The sequence below is a fragment of the Delphinapterus leucas genome, chromosome 1 (assembly GCF_059928025.1).
Source record: "Delphinapterus leucas isolate spDelLeu-1000000601 "Yukka" chromosome 1, BTC_Dleu_Yukka2, whole genome shotgun sequence".
Lineage (NCBI taxonomy): Eukaryota > Metazoa > Chordata > Mammalia > Artiodactyla > Monodontidae > Delphinapterus > Delphinapterus leucas.
Window position 1 is genome coordinate 14,864,624 of NC_143129.1, and position 15,952 is coordinate 14,880,575.

The 15,952-nt window shown below is 34.7% G+C and overlaps 1 protein-coding gene across 6 annotated transcripts in view; it reads left to right on the forward strand.

Moving 5' to 3' along the window:
* UCHL5 (ubiquitin C-terminal hydrolase L5) overlaps positions 1–15,952 on the forward strand; it is a 46,881-nt gene that overhangs the window by 22,083 nt on the left and 8,846 nt on the right. For 5 of the 6 annotated variants that reach the window (XR_016391947.1, XM_089906651.1, XM_022579208.2 and 2 more), the window contains exons 7-9: positions 1,048–1,111; positions 8,832–8,934; positions 9,778–9,891. Coding sequence is in view for 5 of the 6 variants with exons in the window: in XM_089906651.1 (XP_089762777.1) it covers positions 1,048–1,111; positions 8,832–8,934; positions 9,778–9,891 (281 nt within the window). In the remaining variant the exon portion in view is untranslated. The remainder of the gene's footprint in view (positions 1–1,047; positions 1,112–8,831; positions 8,935–9,777; positions 9,892–15,952) is intronic. The other variant, XM_022579207.2, reaches the window with a different exon arrangement.

Here is a 15,952-nt window from a genome sequence, read left to right on the forward strand (position 1 = left end):
GCCAAAGGGTGGATTTGTCCTGATCCCACCCCATCTCCTACCTTGAGCTAATGATAAATGGTTATTGAGGATGAGGTGGTTCTGATCTAGTAATGAACTAATAGATCCACAAAAGAATTTTAACTCCTTATTTTTACCTCATTAAGTTTTCTTTTTTTTAAATTAGGTTTAAGTGCAGTGTAACCTGTTTTAATGGAATCTAATGTTATCTGCTGTCCATAAAACTTTATACTTTCAGATTAAAAAAAAAAATTAACACATTCATTTTGCTTGTTCTTATTGACCTTGCCCATGTCTAGAACTAATACTTCATCTAATGCAGATTTACATGTTTAAAAATATTTATTTTTCTATGTTTCTTAAAGAAAATTAATGGAATGTTCTTTTAATTCTGTAGAAGCTGATTTTCTCTGGTTTGGGGGTTGATCTGATCGCTGCATTTTTTTCTCTTGGCTTCTATCTGGACAGCCATTCTCTATTCATTAGATCCATGAGATATAAAGGAAGTAAAATATAAAACAGAACAGCCAGTTTTGCTATACAACTGGTGGCTATACTAAAATTTAGGTAAAAAAGAGGATTAAAAAACTGGGTAAAATTGGTTTTGCATTGTGTGTGGATTTCATTTTCTTTTTCTGTAGTTATGATGGTGGGGAGTCAGAAAAGGATTGAATCCTTATTTTGTTACTAATATGTGAGCTGGTTTTTCTTAGCCCTCTGTCTCATCATCTGTAAAATGAAGGTAGTTATCCTTATCTCACAGAGTCGTGAGTTTTAATGAAATAATTCCCTAGTTCATTATTTTCTCAAACATTTGTTTAGCACCACTAAGTGACGCAACAATGTGGAAATGCAAATTATGATAATACTGTTTCCCCTTACCATTACTAAGAAAGTAAGAGTTGGAGCTTAACATAGTTATGCTAAAAGGTTTTTTACTATCCTGAATTTGTCAAAATATTAGTAAAAAGATATTTTGGACCAAACTTTTGAAATAATATTAATGTTGATTTTATTTGACATAAATGCTTTTACATTTCTTCCTAGGTGCATGCAATCAAGATGATTGGATCAGCGCAGTGAGGCCAGTCATAGAAAAAAGGATACAAAAGTAAATGCTCAGCTAATCTTATTGGCATAACTAATGTTCTCGTTTTTAAACGTTTATTTTATCATTGTTTAAATGATAGGTGGATAGTGATATTTCATTGTGGTTTTAATCTGCATTTCCCTAGCGACTAATGTTGAAAACCATGCCTTTTGTTTATTTTGTAATTGGATTGTTTTTTTGACTCTTGAGCCTTGAAGTTCAGGCCTCTCACTGTTGTGGCCTCTCCTGTTGCGGAGCACAGTCTCCGGACATGCAGGCTCAGTGGCCATGGCTCACGGGCCCAGCCGCTCTGCGGCATGTGGGAATCTTCCCGGACCGGGGCACGAACCCGTGTCCCCTGCATTGGCAGGCGGACTCCCAACCACTGCGCCACCAGGGAAGCCCCAAGCCTTGAAGTTCTTTACATACTCTAGCTATCACTAGTCCTTTGTCAGACACGTTGCCTGAAAATATTCTCTCCCAGTCTATAGCCCATCCTCTCCTCCTCCCAACATGGTTTTTCACAGAGCAAAAGCTCTTAATTCCAGTGAAGTCCAATTTGTCAATCTTTCCCACTGTGAGTTGTATTTTTGTTGTCCAATCTAAGAATTCTTTGCCTAGCCCTAGATCCCAAAGATTTTCTCCTTTTCTTCTAAAAGGTTTATATAACATTTTACATTTAAGTTTATGATCTATTTTGAATTAATTTTTGTGTGGTGTGAAGTTAAGTCAAGGTTCATTTTTTTTTTCCTCTGTCCAATTGGTCTATCACCGTTAAAAAGGCTATCCTTCCTCCTCTGAACTGCTGCTGCACCCTTGTAAAAAAAAAAATCCAGTGGGGCATATTTGTGTGGGTCTATTTCTGGTTCACTGTTCTGTTCCATTGATCTGTTTGTCTGCTGTCTGCAAGTACTACAGAGTCTTGATGACTGTGGCTGTATTGTAAGTCTTGAAATCAGGTAGACTGATGCCCCCGACTTTATTCTTTTTCTTCAGAATTGTTTTAGCTATTATAGATACTCTGCCCTCTATGTAAATTTTCGTATAATCTTGTATCTACAAAAATTCTTTTTGGGATTTTGATAGGAATTGTGTCAAACATCAATTTTAGGAGAATTGGCATTTTTACTATATTGATTTTTCCAATCCATGAACATGGTATGTCTATCCATTTACTTGGATCTTCTTTAATTTCTTTCATCAGCATTTTGTAGTTTTCCGCATGCTAGTTCCATATGTATTTTGTCAGATTTTTACCCAAGCACTTCATATTCTTTTGAGTGATTACAAATGATACTATATTTTCTTTTTTGTTCCATGTGATCATTGTTAGTGTGTAGAAATAAGGTTGATTTTTTTTCTTTCTTTGTCTTGTATCCTTCAATCTTGCTAAACTCACCCACCAGCTTTAGAAGTTTTGTGAATTCCTTGACATTTCCTACATATTGATAGATGGTCATGTCATTTGTAAATAGGCACAGTTTTGAATTTGGCTATTTCTAATTTAAGTTTTATCAGTTTTTCCCTTACATATTCTGCAGGTCTCTTGTTCGTTGCATAAACATTTATGATCACTATTTCTTCTTAGTGGATTGACCTTTTTATCATTATGCAATATTTCTCTCTAGTAATTTTCTTTGCTCTGAAGTTTACTTTATTTCACAGTAATATAACCACTTCTGCTTTGTCTTGATTCATATATGCATGATATATTTTTTCCATCCTTTTACTTTCAGCCTACCTATGTCATTGTATTTGAAGTGAATTTCATATAGGCAGCATATATTGAATCATATTTTTTAGTCCACTCTGCCATTTTCTGTCTTACTGGGTGGATTGAGACCATTTACATTGAATGTAATGGATTTATAAAATTACGTATAACATGAAACGTATATTTAATATGTAATTATTAATGTCTTATGGTTTAAATCTGCCATTTAAATTTTTTCTCTTTGTTCTGTTTTTTTGTTTGTTTCTCTGCTTTTCTTTTCCTGTTTTTCTGTGAGTTACTCAGACATCTATAGTGGTTTTGAGTTTATTTCCTTGTATGGCTTTTCTAATGGTTTCTCTAATTTATCCCAATCTACTGGTGTTAACATTTTACCAGTTTGAGTGAAGTGTAGAAATCTTACCTTCTTTTATGTACTTTTACTGTCCATTGTTATAATTGTCTTAAATAATTCCTCTACATACATTTAGGACTCCATCAGACAGTATTATAATTCTTGTTTTAACTATGAAGCATAATTTTAAAAACTTAAGAGAAGGAAAATGTATTTACCCATATTTTTACTTTTTCCATTGTTCTTTCTTCTTCATGTTCCAGAACTCAATTCTTTTATCGTTTCCTGTCTAGAAAACTTCATTTAGCCATTCCTTTAGGGTAGTTCTGCTGTCAACAGAATCCTAGTTTTTCTTCATCTAAGAATGTCTTGATTTCCCTTTTATTTCTGAAGGTTATTTTCACTGTGTATAGAATTCCGTGTTGATAGTCTTTTCTTTTAGCACCTGAAAATTGTTATGTCATTCCCTTCTGGCCTCCATGGTTTCTACTGATAAATCCACTGTTGTTCAAACAGTTTTTGCCCTATAGATATGGTGGTGTTTCTCCTGTTGTTGGTTTCAAATCCTTTTTCTTTTTGGTTTGGTTTTAGTTTTCATATATTTGAGGATGATGTGTCTTGGTGTGGATTTCTGTCCATTTATTCTATTTGGATTTTGCTCAGCTTCTTGAATCTGTGCATTTATATCTTGTCAAATATGGGAAGTTTTTAGCCATTATAACTTGGAGAACTTTTTTAATCTCACCCTCTTTCTCACCTCTTCCAGGACTCCAATGACACAAATGTCTCCTGCTTTAGTCCCACAGGTCCCTGGGGCTCTCTTTATTTTTCTTAGTCTGTTTTCTTTGTTCAGTTGGGTAATTTCTGTTGTTCTACTTTTCAGTTCACTGATTCTTTCCTCTGTCTCCTCCATTCTGCTGTTGAACTCACCCATTCAGCTTTTTTATCATTTTATATTTCAGTTGTAAAATTTCCATTTGTTTCTTCTTTATATCTTCTATTTCTTTGCTGAGACTTTTTTTTTTTTTTTTGCGGTACACGGGCCTCTCACTGTTGTGGCCTCTCCTGTTGCGGAGCACAGGCTCCGGACGCGCAGGCTCAGCGGCCATGGCTCACGGGCCCAGCTGCTCCATGGTATGTGGGATCTTCCCGGACCGGGGCACGAACCCGTGTCCCCTGCATCGGCAGGCGGACTCTCAACCACTGCGCCACCAGGGAAGCCCGAGACTTTCTATTTTTTGTTTCCAGTGTGTTCATAATTGTTCATTGGATCATTTTTATGATGGCTGTTTTAAAGTCTCTGTCAGTGAATTTGGACATCTGTCATCACTCTGTCTGTTGAATGTCTCTCATTCAAATTGAGGTTTTCATGATTTTTAATAGGACAAGTGATTATTGATTGAAACCTGGGCATTTTCAGTACTATATTATAAGACTCTGGATCTTATTTAAAACTTCTCTTTTAGCTGGTTTTTATGGGCACTGTTCTGGCAGGGTAAATCAGGGATGCTACCCCATTACTGCCAGGTGGAAGTAGAAGTCCAGGTTCCCCACTCTGTCTTCATTGACACCTGAGGTGGGAAGGGGTTCCTTGTTACTGCTGGGCAGGGGTTGGGAGTTCTGGTCCCCAGTAGGGCTTCCCCTGATACTACCCTGGCCGGGAGGAGTAGCAGTGCCTTGTGACTGCTCTCTACATGGCTCCACTGATACCAAAGTTGGGAGGGGGGCTTCTTTACTCCTGGATGGTAGTGACTTCGCATTTGGCTTCCCACTTGGTTTCCTCTGACACTGCAAATAGATGTCATTACTGTTTGCAGGGATGAAAGTCCTAGCTCCCTACACCTAGCTCCCTAGCTCCTTTTCTGACACCACCCCAGGTGCCTGTTACAGCCTGGTGAGGGTGGAAGTCCAGGCTCCCTACCCAGCCTTTGCTGGCCGGTAGGGTTTGGGCCAGTTTTTTCAGTTGTGTTTGGGTATGGTAGAGTGGTTATTGTCTCAAAGTTTTCTCATGAGGTTGCCCCTTTCCTGTTTGGATAGAAAGAGCAGACTGTTGGTGCTTTTTTTGTCTGTGCCTGTTGGCATTTGTCAATTGATGGCTTCTTTAACTCCAAGGCCAGGACATACGCAGCAGAATGATAATCCAGAGACTTCACCAGTGTCATTCTTGGGTCCTGGTTCCCTAGCATGTCTGCCTTCTCTTCACTTCAGAATTTTAATTTTTTTCATTTTTTAAAAAATATATGTCTAGATTTTTTTAGTTTGATATTTTTTACTGGGAGGAATAGGGAAATCGAAGTCCCATAAGCAGAGTTTTAAAAACAGCATTTTTACATAGTTCAAAGTGCTACAGTTATACTGGGCCATATTCTTTCCAGTGAATAGAACTATTTATGAGAAGCTTTTGCAGGTGAACTAATACAAAAACAGGCTTACATTTTCTACATGTTTTCATCTGGTTAAGTGCCATTTACATAATGTTATGGATAATCTTTCCAATGTCAATCCTTACCATAAACAAGCTTATACTATAAGATGTTTCATTGGTATCAGAGTAGTGAAAATAAAACAGTATTCAGAAACTTTACAAGAGATTATTTGTAACATATTACATAAATATTTATATGTTTGTATATGATAAAAGTACAAGTGAAATGTAAAACATATATTAGTTAAGAATAGAAACAAAATCATGATTTGGAAAAAATTATATAGTAACGAATATAGTTAATACCGTCAAGATGCCAGTAAAATTAATTCAACAAATGTGAGGTGTTAGTTTAATTATTTTTTCTAATTGAGATAAAAGGTAGTTGATAGTTACCATATTTTTTGTGAAAGTATGAGAACTGATGAAAACACATTATTTCAAATGTCTAGAGGTACTAAAATATTTAATAATATATTTGTGATTGATGGAAATTTAGCTGATTTTTTCCTTTCATATATGAAAGCTTATTTATTTGTCTATAGACAAAAGTATTAATAAATAAATTTATATTGAAGTATAGTTGACTTCTAATAGTGTATTAGTTTCAGGTGTACAACATATTTTTATAGATTATGCATCATACAAAGTTATAACAATATTATTGACTATATTCCTTGTGCTAAATGTTACATCCCTGTTTATTTATTTTATAAATGGTAGTTTATACCTCTTAATCCCCTTCACCTATTTCACCTACCCTGCCAATTCCCCGCTCAACTACTAGTTTGTTCTCTATATCTGAATTTGTTTGAGTTTGTTTCTGTTTGGTTGTATTTGTTTTGTTTTTTATAGTGAAATCATATAATATTTGTTTTTCTCTGTCTTACTTATTTCACTTAGCATAATACCCTCTAGGTTCATCCATGTTGTTGCAGATGGCAAGATTTCCTTCTTTTATATGGCTAAGTAATATTCCATTGTGTGTGTATAAAACATCTTTTTTATCCATTCGTCAGTCAATGGACACTTAGGTTGCTTTCATATCTCGGCTATTGTAAATAATACTGCTATGAACATTGGGGCACATACATCTTTTCAAATTAGTGTTTTTGTTTTCTTTGGAAAAATACCTGGAAGTGAAATTGCTGGATTGTGAGCTCTTTATATATTTTGGATATTAACCCGTTTTCAGATATATCATTTGTAAATATCTTCTCCCATTCAGTAGGCAGCCTTTTCATTTTGTTGGTGCTTTCCTTTGCTGTGCAAAAGCTTTTTAGTTTGATGTAGTCCATTTGTTTATTTTTTATTTTGTTTCCCTTGCTCGAGGGGACAGATCCAAAAATTATTGCTAAGACCAATGTGAAAGAGCTACTGCCTATGTTTCTTCTAGGAGTTTTATGGTTTCAGGTCTAACATTTAAGTCAGTAATCCATTTTGAGTTTATTTTTATATATGGTGTGAGAAAATGGTTTAGTTTCATTCTTTTACATGTAGCTGTCCAGTTTTGCCAACAACACTTATTGAAGAGGCTTTTCCCCATTGTATATTCTTGCCTCCTTTGTTGTAGATTAATTGACTGTGCGTTTTGTGGGTTTATTTCTGGACTCTATTCTGTTCCACTGATCTATATGTGTGTTTTTGTGCCAGTACCATACTGTTTTGATTATTTTGGCTTTATAGTATAGTTTGAAGTCAGGGAGCATGATACCTTCAGCTCTTTCTTTCCCAAGATTGCTTTAGCTATTTGGGGTCTTTTGTGGTTTCATACAAATTTTAGGAGTATTTGTTCTAGTTCTGTAAAAATAGGGATTATTGAATCTGTAGGCTGCTTTGGGTGGTATGGACATTTTAACAGTATTAATTCTTCCAATCCATGAGCATGGTATATCTTTCTATTTGTGTTGTCTTCAGTTTTTTCATCAATATCTTACAGTTTTCAGAGTACAGGTCTTTCATCTCCTTGTTTAACTTTATTCCTAGGTATTTTATTCTTTTTGATGCAGTTGTAAATGGAATTGTTTTCTTGATTTCTCTTTCTGATAGTTCATTATTAGTGTACAGAACTGCAACAGATTTCTGTATTTTGATTTTGTATGCTATAACTTTAGTGAATTCACTTATTAGTTCTAATAGTTTTTTTGGTAGGATTTTTAGGATTTTTTTGTATTTAATATCATGTCATCTGCAAATAGTGAGTTTTACTTTTTCCCTTCCAATTTGGGTGCCTTTTATTTCTTTTATTTTTTTTGTATGATTGCTGTGGCTAGGACTTCTAATACTATGTTGAATAAAAGTGGTGAGAGTGGGCATCCTTGTCTTGTTACTGATCTTAAAGGAAAAGCTTTTAGCTTTTCACTGTTGAGTATGATGTTAGCTGTGGGTTTGGCTTAAATGACCCTTATTATGTTGAGATTGTTCTGTCTATACCAAGTTTGTTAAGAGTTTTTATCATGAATGGATGTTGAATTTTGTCAAATACTTTTTCTGCCTCTATTAAGATGGTCATGTGATCTCTGTCCATTGTTTTGCTGATACAGTTATAACGTTGATTGATTTGTGTGTATTGAACCATCTTTGCATCCCTGGAATAAATCCCACTTGATCATTATGTGCAGTCCTTTTAATGTATTGTTGAATTCTGTTTGCTAATATTTTATTGGGGATTTTTATCTGTGTTCATCAGGGATATTGGTCTGTAATTTTCTTTTTCTGTAGTGTCTTTGTTTTTTGTATCAGGGTAATGCTGGACTCATAGAATGAGTTTGGAAGTATTCCCTCCTCTTCAGTTTTTTGGAATAGTTTGAGAAATAAAGGAATTAACTCCTCTTTAAATGTTTGGTAGAATTACCCTGTGCAGTCCTCTGATCCTGGAGTTTTGGTTGTTGGGATTTTTTTGTTCACTGATTCAATTACATTACTAATAATCAGCCTGTTCAGATTTTCTGTTTCTTCCTGATTCAGTCTTGGAAGACTGTTTCTAGGAAATTATCCATTTCTTCTAGGTTGCTGAATTTATTGGTGTATCATTTTTCATAGTATTCTCTTATGATTGTTTGTATTTTTGTGATACTGGTTGTAACTTCTCCTCTTTAGGAAAGATTTTTTTTTAATGTCAGTTTTTATGGTTATCCAATTGGTAGATCTGTGTTTACCCCAGAGAATAAGGGGGTAATCACAATAGATTATCTTAATTGTAATAGTGTTACATTTCTTTACTACATTATAAACTTTAATTTTTTTTTAGGTACAGTGAAGGTGAAATTCGATTTAACTTAATGGCCATTGTGTCTGACAGAAAAATGATATATGAACAGAAGATAGCAGAGTTACAAAGACAACTTGCTGAGGTTTGTGGCCATGTTTTTATGTACAAAGTTCTAGCTTAGTTATTCTCTCAGGGAAACCATTTATTTTCTTTTTTCCTTTTTTCCTTCTTTCTTTCTTTGTCTGAAATATAGATTTAATCAAGTATCCTGAGTGGTGATTATAAGAATATACTCTGGAGTCAGGCTTCTTAGATTCAGCTCCTGCCTTTGCCACTTAGTGGAAGTATGATTTGAGTGTATTTCTTTGTGCCTCAGTTTCTTCATGTAAAGTAGGGATAATAGTATTTACCTTAAAAGGTGGTTGTGAAGAATAACTGAGATAACATATATATAAACCACTTAAAAAAAAGTGACAAATAGTATGTGCTAAATAAGTGTGAACAATTTACTGTAATTTCATTATATAATTAAGCAAGTTAGAATATATTTCTTACAGAATTAATTGGGCACGTTTAGATTCACATGTAATCTTTACTATTCCTTATGATGATTATCTTTCTAGTAAATATGATTGGAGAAGAGAATTAGTAATAGACAAAGACTTTTTTACGTTCCTTTGATCACATTTTCATGAGTATATTTAAGCAGATTTACTTTATAGCTCAACAGCAGATTATAGCAATTCAGTTTGCTACAGTATAGATTATTTTTAGATTAAAATTCATATGTATTGTTGTAGAACATAGAAAATTGGAAGATACTACCTAGCTTTTATCCTTTAATATTGCAGTTAGTAAGCTGGTATTCCATCACCAATATTAAGAATAAAATTTGAAAATGATTGTACTATGTTTATCATTTAAAAATAGTTTAGACTTAAGCCTCAGTCATTAGGGTGTGTTATTTCTTTTTCTTTCCCCTAAGGAGGAACCCATGGATACAGATCAGGGTAATAACATGTTAAGTGCTATTCAGTCAGAGGTTGCCAAAAATCAGATGCTTATTGAAGAAGAAGTACAGAAATTAAAAAGATATAAGGTACGTACCTTTTATTTGTTCCTTTAATGTTTTAGTATAGAGTGGTATATTTTGACATGAAGGTATGTTGAATGCTTGATTGTTTTTTCCCCATCATTTACACTTTTTCAGAATAATGTGTTGATTCCCTGGCATCCTAAAAAGGTAACTAGTGAGGTTTCTTTCCTTTTTTTTTTCTTTTTTCAAGTATTATTACAAACACATATTTAACATATTTGATGCTAAAGTTCACTGCAGTTATTATTGATGCTCAGATTATCCCATCTTTAGCCATTGGAAGCCACTTCAGGCTGTCTCCTAAGTCCTTTTGATGTGACTCTCTTCATCTTTCATAGCTTCCTTGCTTTCTAGTATGACAAGATGTTTCAGACTCATCTTGTACATTTCCTGCTTCAGACTTGGAATCAGCCATTTTTTCGAGAAGTCCTGAGTGCTTTTGGTGAGAAATCGTATTTAGAAACCATTATCTGATGGCTCAGAGTGCTCAGTCATAACTGATTCTTCTTTACTTCTAGGACTTTTCAGAGCTAAGAAATACGTTTTTATTTGTTTCTTTTATTTTTGAAGAGAAAATGCAACATGAATTCATATTAATACTCAAATTTAGGATAAAAGGGCTTTATATTTGAAGTTAAGCATTTGTATCTTTTCAGCTGAAAGTCTTGGTTTCTATCAACATTAACATAATTACCTATTTTCTTTATGCCATCTGTATTTGTATGTATATATAAAAAGGTTCAGAATAACAGTGCCAGTAGTATTAATAACAACTGAGAAGTTTTTTCTTCAGTTAATTTTTTCATTAGGATGTATTTCATTTTGGATGTGCATTCAAATTAGCATATTTTAAAATTCATCTGAAAAAATTTTCTCTTGGTGTCATCCTATCACCAATTTAATACAAAGTTGGATTCGTTTTTTAAATTTTGCTTTCCAGTTTTTTTAGGGCTTAACATTTTTTAATTTATTTTAATTATGTCAAACATTATATAACTCAGAGTAAAATATTAAGCAAGGCTGTCTTTAATAATGTCATTCTCCTTCACTTGCAGTCTGTCTGATAAGCTTTTTTTTTTTTTTTAAGCATCTTTATTGGAGTATAATTGCTTTACAATGCTGTGTTAGTTTCTGCTTTATAACAGTGAATCAGTTATACATATGTTCCCATATCTCTTTCCTCTTGCATCTCCCTCCTTCCCACCCTCCCTACCCCACCCCTCTAGGTGGTCAAAAAGCACCGAACTGATCTCTCTGTGCTATGTGGCTGCTTCCCACTAGCTATGTGTTTTATGTTTGGTAGTGTATATATATCCATGTCACTCTCTCACTTTGTCTCAGCTTACCCTTCCCCCTCCCCATATCCTCAAGTCCATTTTCTAGTAGGTCTGTGTCTTTATTCCCGTCTGGCCCATAGGTTCTTCATGACCTTTTTTTTTTTTCCTGGATTCCATATATATGTGTTAGCATACAGTATTTGTTTTTCTTCTGACTTACTTCACTCTGTATGACAGACTCTAGGTCCATCCATCTCACTACAAATAACTCAATTTCGTTTCTTCTTAGGGCTGAGTAATATACCATTGTACATATGTGCCACATCTTCTTTATCCATTTATCTGCTGATGGACACTTAGGTTGCTTCCATGTCCTGGCTATTGTAAATAGAGCTGCAGTGAACATTTTGGTACATGACTCTTTTTGAATTATGGTTTTCTCAGGGTATATGCCCAGTAGTGGGATTGCTGGGTCGTATGGTACTTCTATTTTTAGTTTTTTAAGGAACCTCCATACTGTTCTCCATAGTGGATGTATCAATTTACATTCCCACCAACAGTGCAAGAGGGTTCCCTTTTCTCCACACCCTCTCCAGCATTTATTGTTTGTAGATTTTTTGATGATGGCCATTCTGACTGGTGTGAGATGATATCTCATTGTAGTTTTGATTTGCATTTCTCTAATGATTAATGATGTTGAGCATTCTTTCATATGTTTGTTGGCGATCTGTGTATCTTCTTTGGAGAAATGTCTATTTAGGTCTTCTGCCCATTTTTGGATTGGGTTGTTTGTTTTTTTAATATTGAGCTGCATGAGCTGCTTGTACATTTTGGAGATTAATCCTTTGTCAGTTGCCTCATTTGAAAATATTTTCTCCCATTCTAAGGGTTGTCTTTTCATCTGAGGGTTGTCTTTTCATCTTGTTTATAGTTTCCTATGCTGTGCAAAAGCTTTTAAGTTTCATTAGCTCCCATTTGTTTATTTTTGTTTTTATTTCCATTTTCCTAGCAGGTGGGTCAAAAAGGATCTTGCTGTGATTTATGTCATAGAGTGTTCTGCCTATGTTTTCCTCTAAGGGTTTGATACTGTCTGGCCTTACATTTAGGTCTTTAATCCATTTTGAGTTTAGTTTTGTGTATGGTGTTAGGGAGTGTTCTAATTTCATTCTTTTACATATAGCTGTCCAGTTTTCCCAGCACCACGTATTGAAGAGGCTGTCTTTTCTCCACTGTATATTCTTGCCTCTTTTATCAAAGGTGACCATATGTGCGTGCGTTTATCTCTGGGCTTTCTATCCTGTTCCATTGATCTAGATTTCTGTTTTTGTGCCAGTACCATACTGTCTTGATTACTGTAGCTTTGTAGTATTGTCTGAAGTTAGGGAGCCTGATTCCTCCAGCTCCGTTTTTCGTTCTCAAGATTGCTTTGGCTATTCGGGATCTTTTGTGTTTCCATACAAATTGTGAAATTTTTTGTTCTATTTCTGTGAAAAATGCCAGTGGTAGTTTGATAGGGATTGCATTGAATCTGTAGATTGCTTTGGGGAGTATAGTCATTTTCACAATGTTGATTCTACCAATCCAAGAACATGGTATATCTCTCCATCTATTTGTATCATCTTTAATTTCTTTCATCAGCGTCTTATAATTTTCTGCATACAGGTCTTTTGTCTCCTTAGGTAGGTTTATTCCTAGGTATTTTATTCTTTTTGCTGTAATGGTAAATGCAAGTGCTTTCTTAATTTCTCTTTCAGATTTTTCATCATTAGTGTATAGGAATGCCAGAGACTTCTGTGCATTAATTTTGTATCCTGCTGCTTTACCAAATTCATTGATTAGCTCTGGTAGTTTTCTGGTAGCATCTTTAGGATTCTCTATGTATAGTATCATGTCATCTGCAACCAGTGACAGCTTTACTTCTTCTTTTCGATTTGGATTCCTTTTATTTCTTTTTCTTCTCTCATTGCTGTGGCTAAAACTTCCAAAACTATGTTTAAGAATGGTGAGAGTGGGGAACCTTGTCTTCTTCCTGATCTTAGTGGAAATGGTTTCAGTTTTTCACCATTGAGGGCAGTGTTTGCTGTGGGTTTGTCATATATGGCCTTTATTATGTTGAGGAAAGTTCCCTCTGTGCCTACTTTCTGGAGGGTTTTTATCATAAATGGGTGTTGAATTTTGTCGAAAGCTTTCTCTGCATCTATTGAGATGATCATATGGTTTTTAATCCTTCAATTTGTTAATATGGTGTATCACATTGATTGATTTGCATATATTGAAGAATCCTTGCATTTCTGGGATAAACCCCACTTGATCATGGTGTATGATCCTTTTAATGTGCTGTTGGATTCTGTTTGATAGTATTTTGTTGAGGATTTTCACATCTATGTTCATCAGTGATATTGGCCTGTAGTTTTCTTTCTTTGTGACATCTTTTTCTGGTTTTGGTGTCAGGGTGATGGTGGCCTCGTAGAATGAGTTTGGGAGTGTTCCTCCCTCTGCTATATTTTGGAAGAATTTGAGAAGGATGGGTGTTAGCTCTTCTCTAAATGTTTGATGGACTTGGCCTGTGAAACCATTTGTTCCTGGGCTTTTGTTCGTTGGAAGATTTTTAATCACAGTTTAAATTTTACTGCTTGTGATTGGTCTGTTCATATTTTCTATTTCTTCCCAGTTCAGTTTTGGCAGGTTGTGCATTTCTAAGAATGTGCATTTCTTCCAGGTTGTCCATTTTATTGGCATAGAGTTGCTTGTAGTAATATCTCATGATCTTTTGTATTTCTGCAGTGTCAGTTGTTACTTCTCCTTTTTCATTTCTAATTTTGTTGATTTGAGTCTTCTCCCTTTTTTTCTTGATGAGTCTGGCTAATGGTTTATCAATTTTGTTTATTTTCTCAAAGAACCAGCTTCTAGTTTCATTGATCTCTGCTATCGTTTCCCTCATTTCTTTTTCATTTATTTCTGATCTGATGTTTATGATTTCTTTCCTTCTGCTAATTTTGGGGTTTTTTTGTTCTTCTTTCTCTAATTGCTTTAGGTGTAAGGTTAGGTTGCTTATTTGAGATGTTTCTTGGTTCTTAAGGTAGGATTGTATTGCTATAAACTTCCTTCTTAGGACTGCTTTTGCTACATCCCATAGGTTTTGGGTCATTGTGTTTTCATTGTCCTTTCTTTCTAGGTATTTTTTGATTTCCTCTTTGAATTCTTCAGTGATGTCTTGGTTATTAAGTAGTGTATTGTTTAGCCTCCATGTGTTTGTACTTTTTACAGACTTTTTCCTGCAATTGATATCGAGTCTCACAGCATTGTGGTCGGGAAAGATACTTGATACAATTTCAATTTTCTTAAATTTACCAAGACTTGATTTGTGACCCAAGATATGATCTGTCCTGGAGAATGTTCCATGAGCACTTAAGAAGAAAGTGTATTCTGTTGTTTTTGGATGGAATGTCCTATAAATATCAATTAAGTCCTTCTTGTTTAATATATCTTTTAAAGCTTGTGTTTCCTTACTTGTTTTCATTTTGGATGATCTGTCCATTGGTGAAAGTGGGGTGTTAAAGTCCTCTACTATGATTGTGTTGCTGTCATTTCCCCTTTTACGACTGTTAGTATTTGCCTTATGTATTGAGGTGCTCCTATGTTGGGTGCATAAATATTTACAATTGTTATATCTTCTTGCATTGATCCCTTGATCATTATGTAGTGTCCTTCTTTGCCTCTTGTAATAGTCTTTGTTTTAAAGCCTGTTTTGTCTGATATGAGAATTGCTACTCCAGCTTTCTTTTGGCTTCCATTTGCATGGAATATCTTTTTCCATCCCCTCACTTTCAGTCTGTATGTGTCCCTAGGTCTGAGGTGGGTCTCATGTAGACAACATATATATGGGTCTTGTTTTTGTATCCATTCAGCCAGTCTATGTCATTTGGTTGGAGCATTTAATTCATTTACATTTAAGGTAATTATCGATATGTATGTTTCTATTACCATTTTCTTAATTGTTTTGGGTTTGTTACTGTAGGTCTTTTCCTTCTCTTGTGTTTCCGGCCTAGAGAAGTTCCTTTAGCATTTGTTGTAAAGCTTGTTTGGTGGTGCTGAATTCTCTTAGCTTTTGCTTGTCTGTAAAGGTTTTAATTTCTCCGTCAAATCTGAATGAGATCCTTGCTGGGTTGAGTAATTTTGGTTGTAAGTTCTTCTTCATCACTTTAAATATGTCCTGCCAGTCCCTTCTGGCTTGCAGAGTTTCTGCTGAAATATCAGTATTAATATTTCTGCTGAAATATTAACCTTATGGGATTCCCGTGTATGTTATTTGTTGTTTTTCCCTTGCTGCTTTTAATATTTTTTCTTTGTATTTAAATTTTGATAGTTTGATTACCATGCGTCTTTGCGTAATCTCCTTGGATTTAACCTGTATGGGACTCTGTGCTTCCTGGACTTGATTAACTATTTCCTTTCCCATATTAGGGAAGTTTTCAACTATAATCTCTTCAAATATTTTCTCAGCCCTTTTCCTTTTCTCCTGGAACCCCTATAATTCAAATGTTGGCGCATTTAATATTGTCCCAGAGGTCTCTGAGACTGTCCTCAATTCTTTTCATTCTTTTTTCTTTATTCTGCTCTGCAGTAGTTATTTCCACTATTTTATCTTCCAGGTCACTTATCCGTTCTTCTGCCTCAGTTATTATGCAACTGATCCCTTCTAGAGAATTTTTAATCTCATTTATTGTGTTGTTCGTCATTGTTTGTTTGCTCTTTAGTTCTTCTAGGTCCTTGCTAAATGTTTCTTG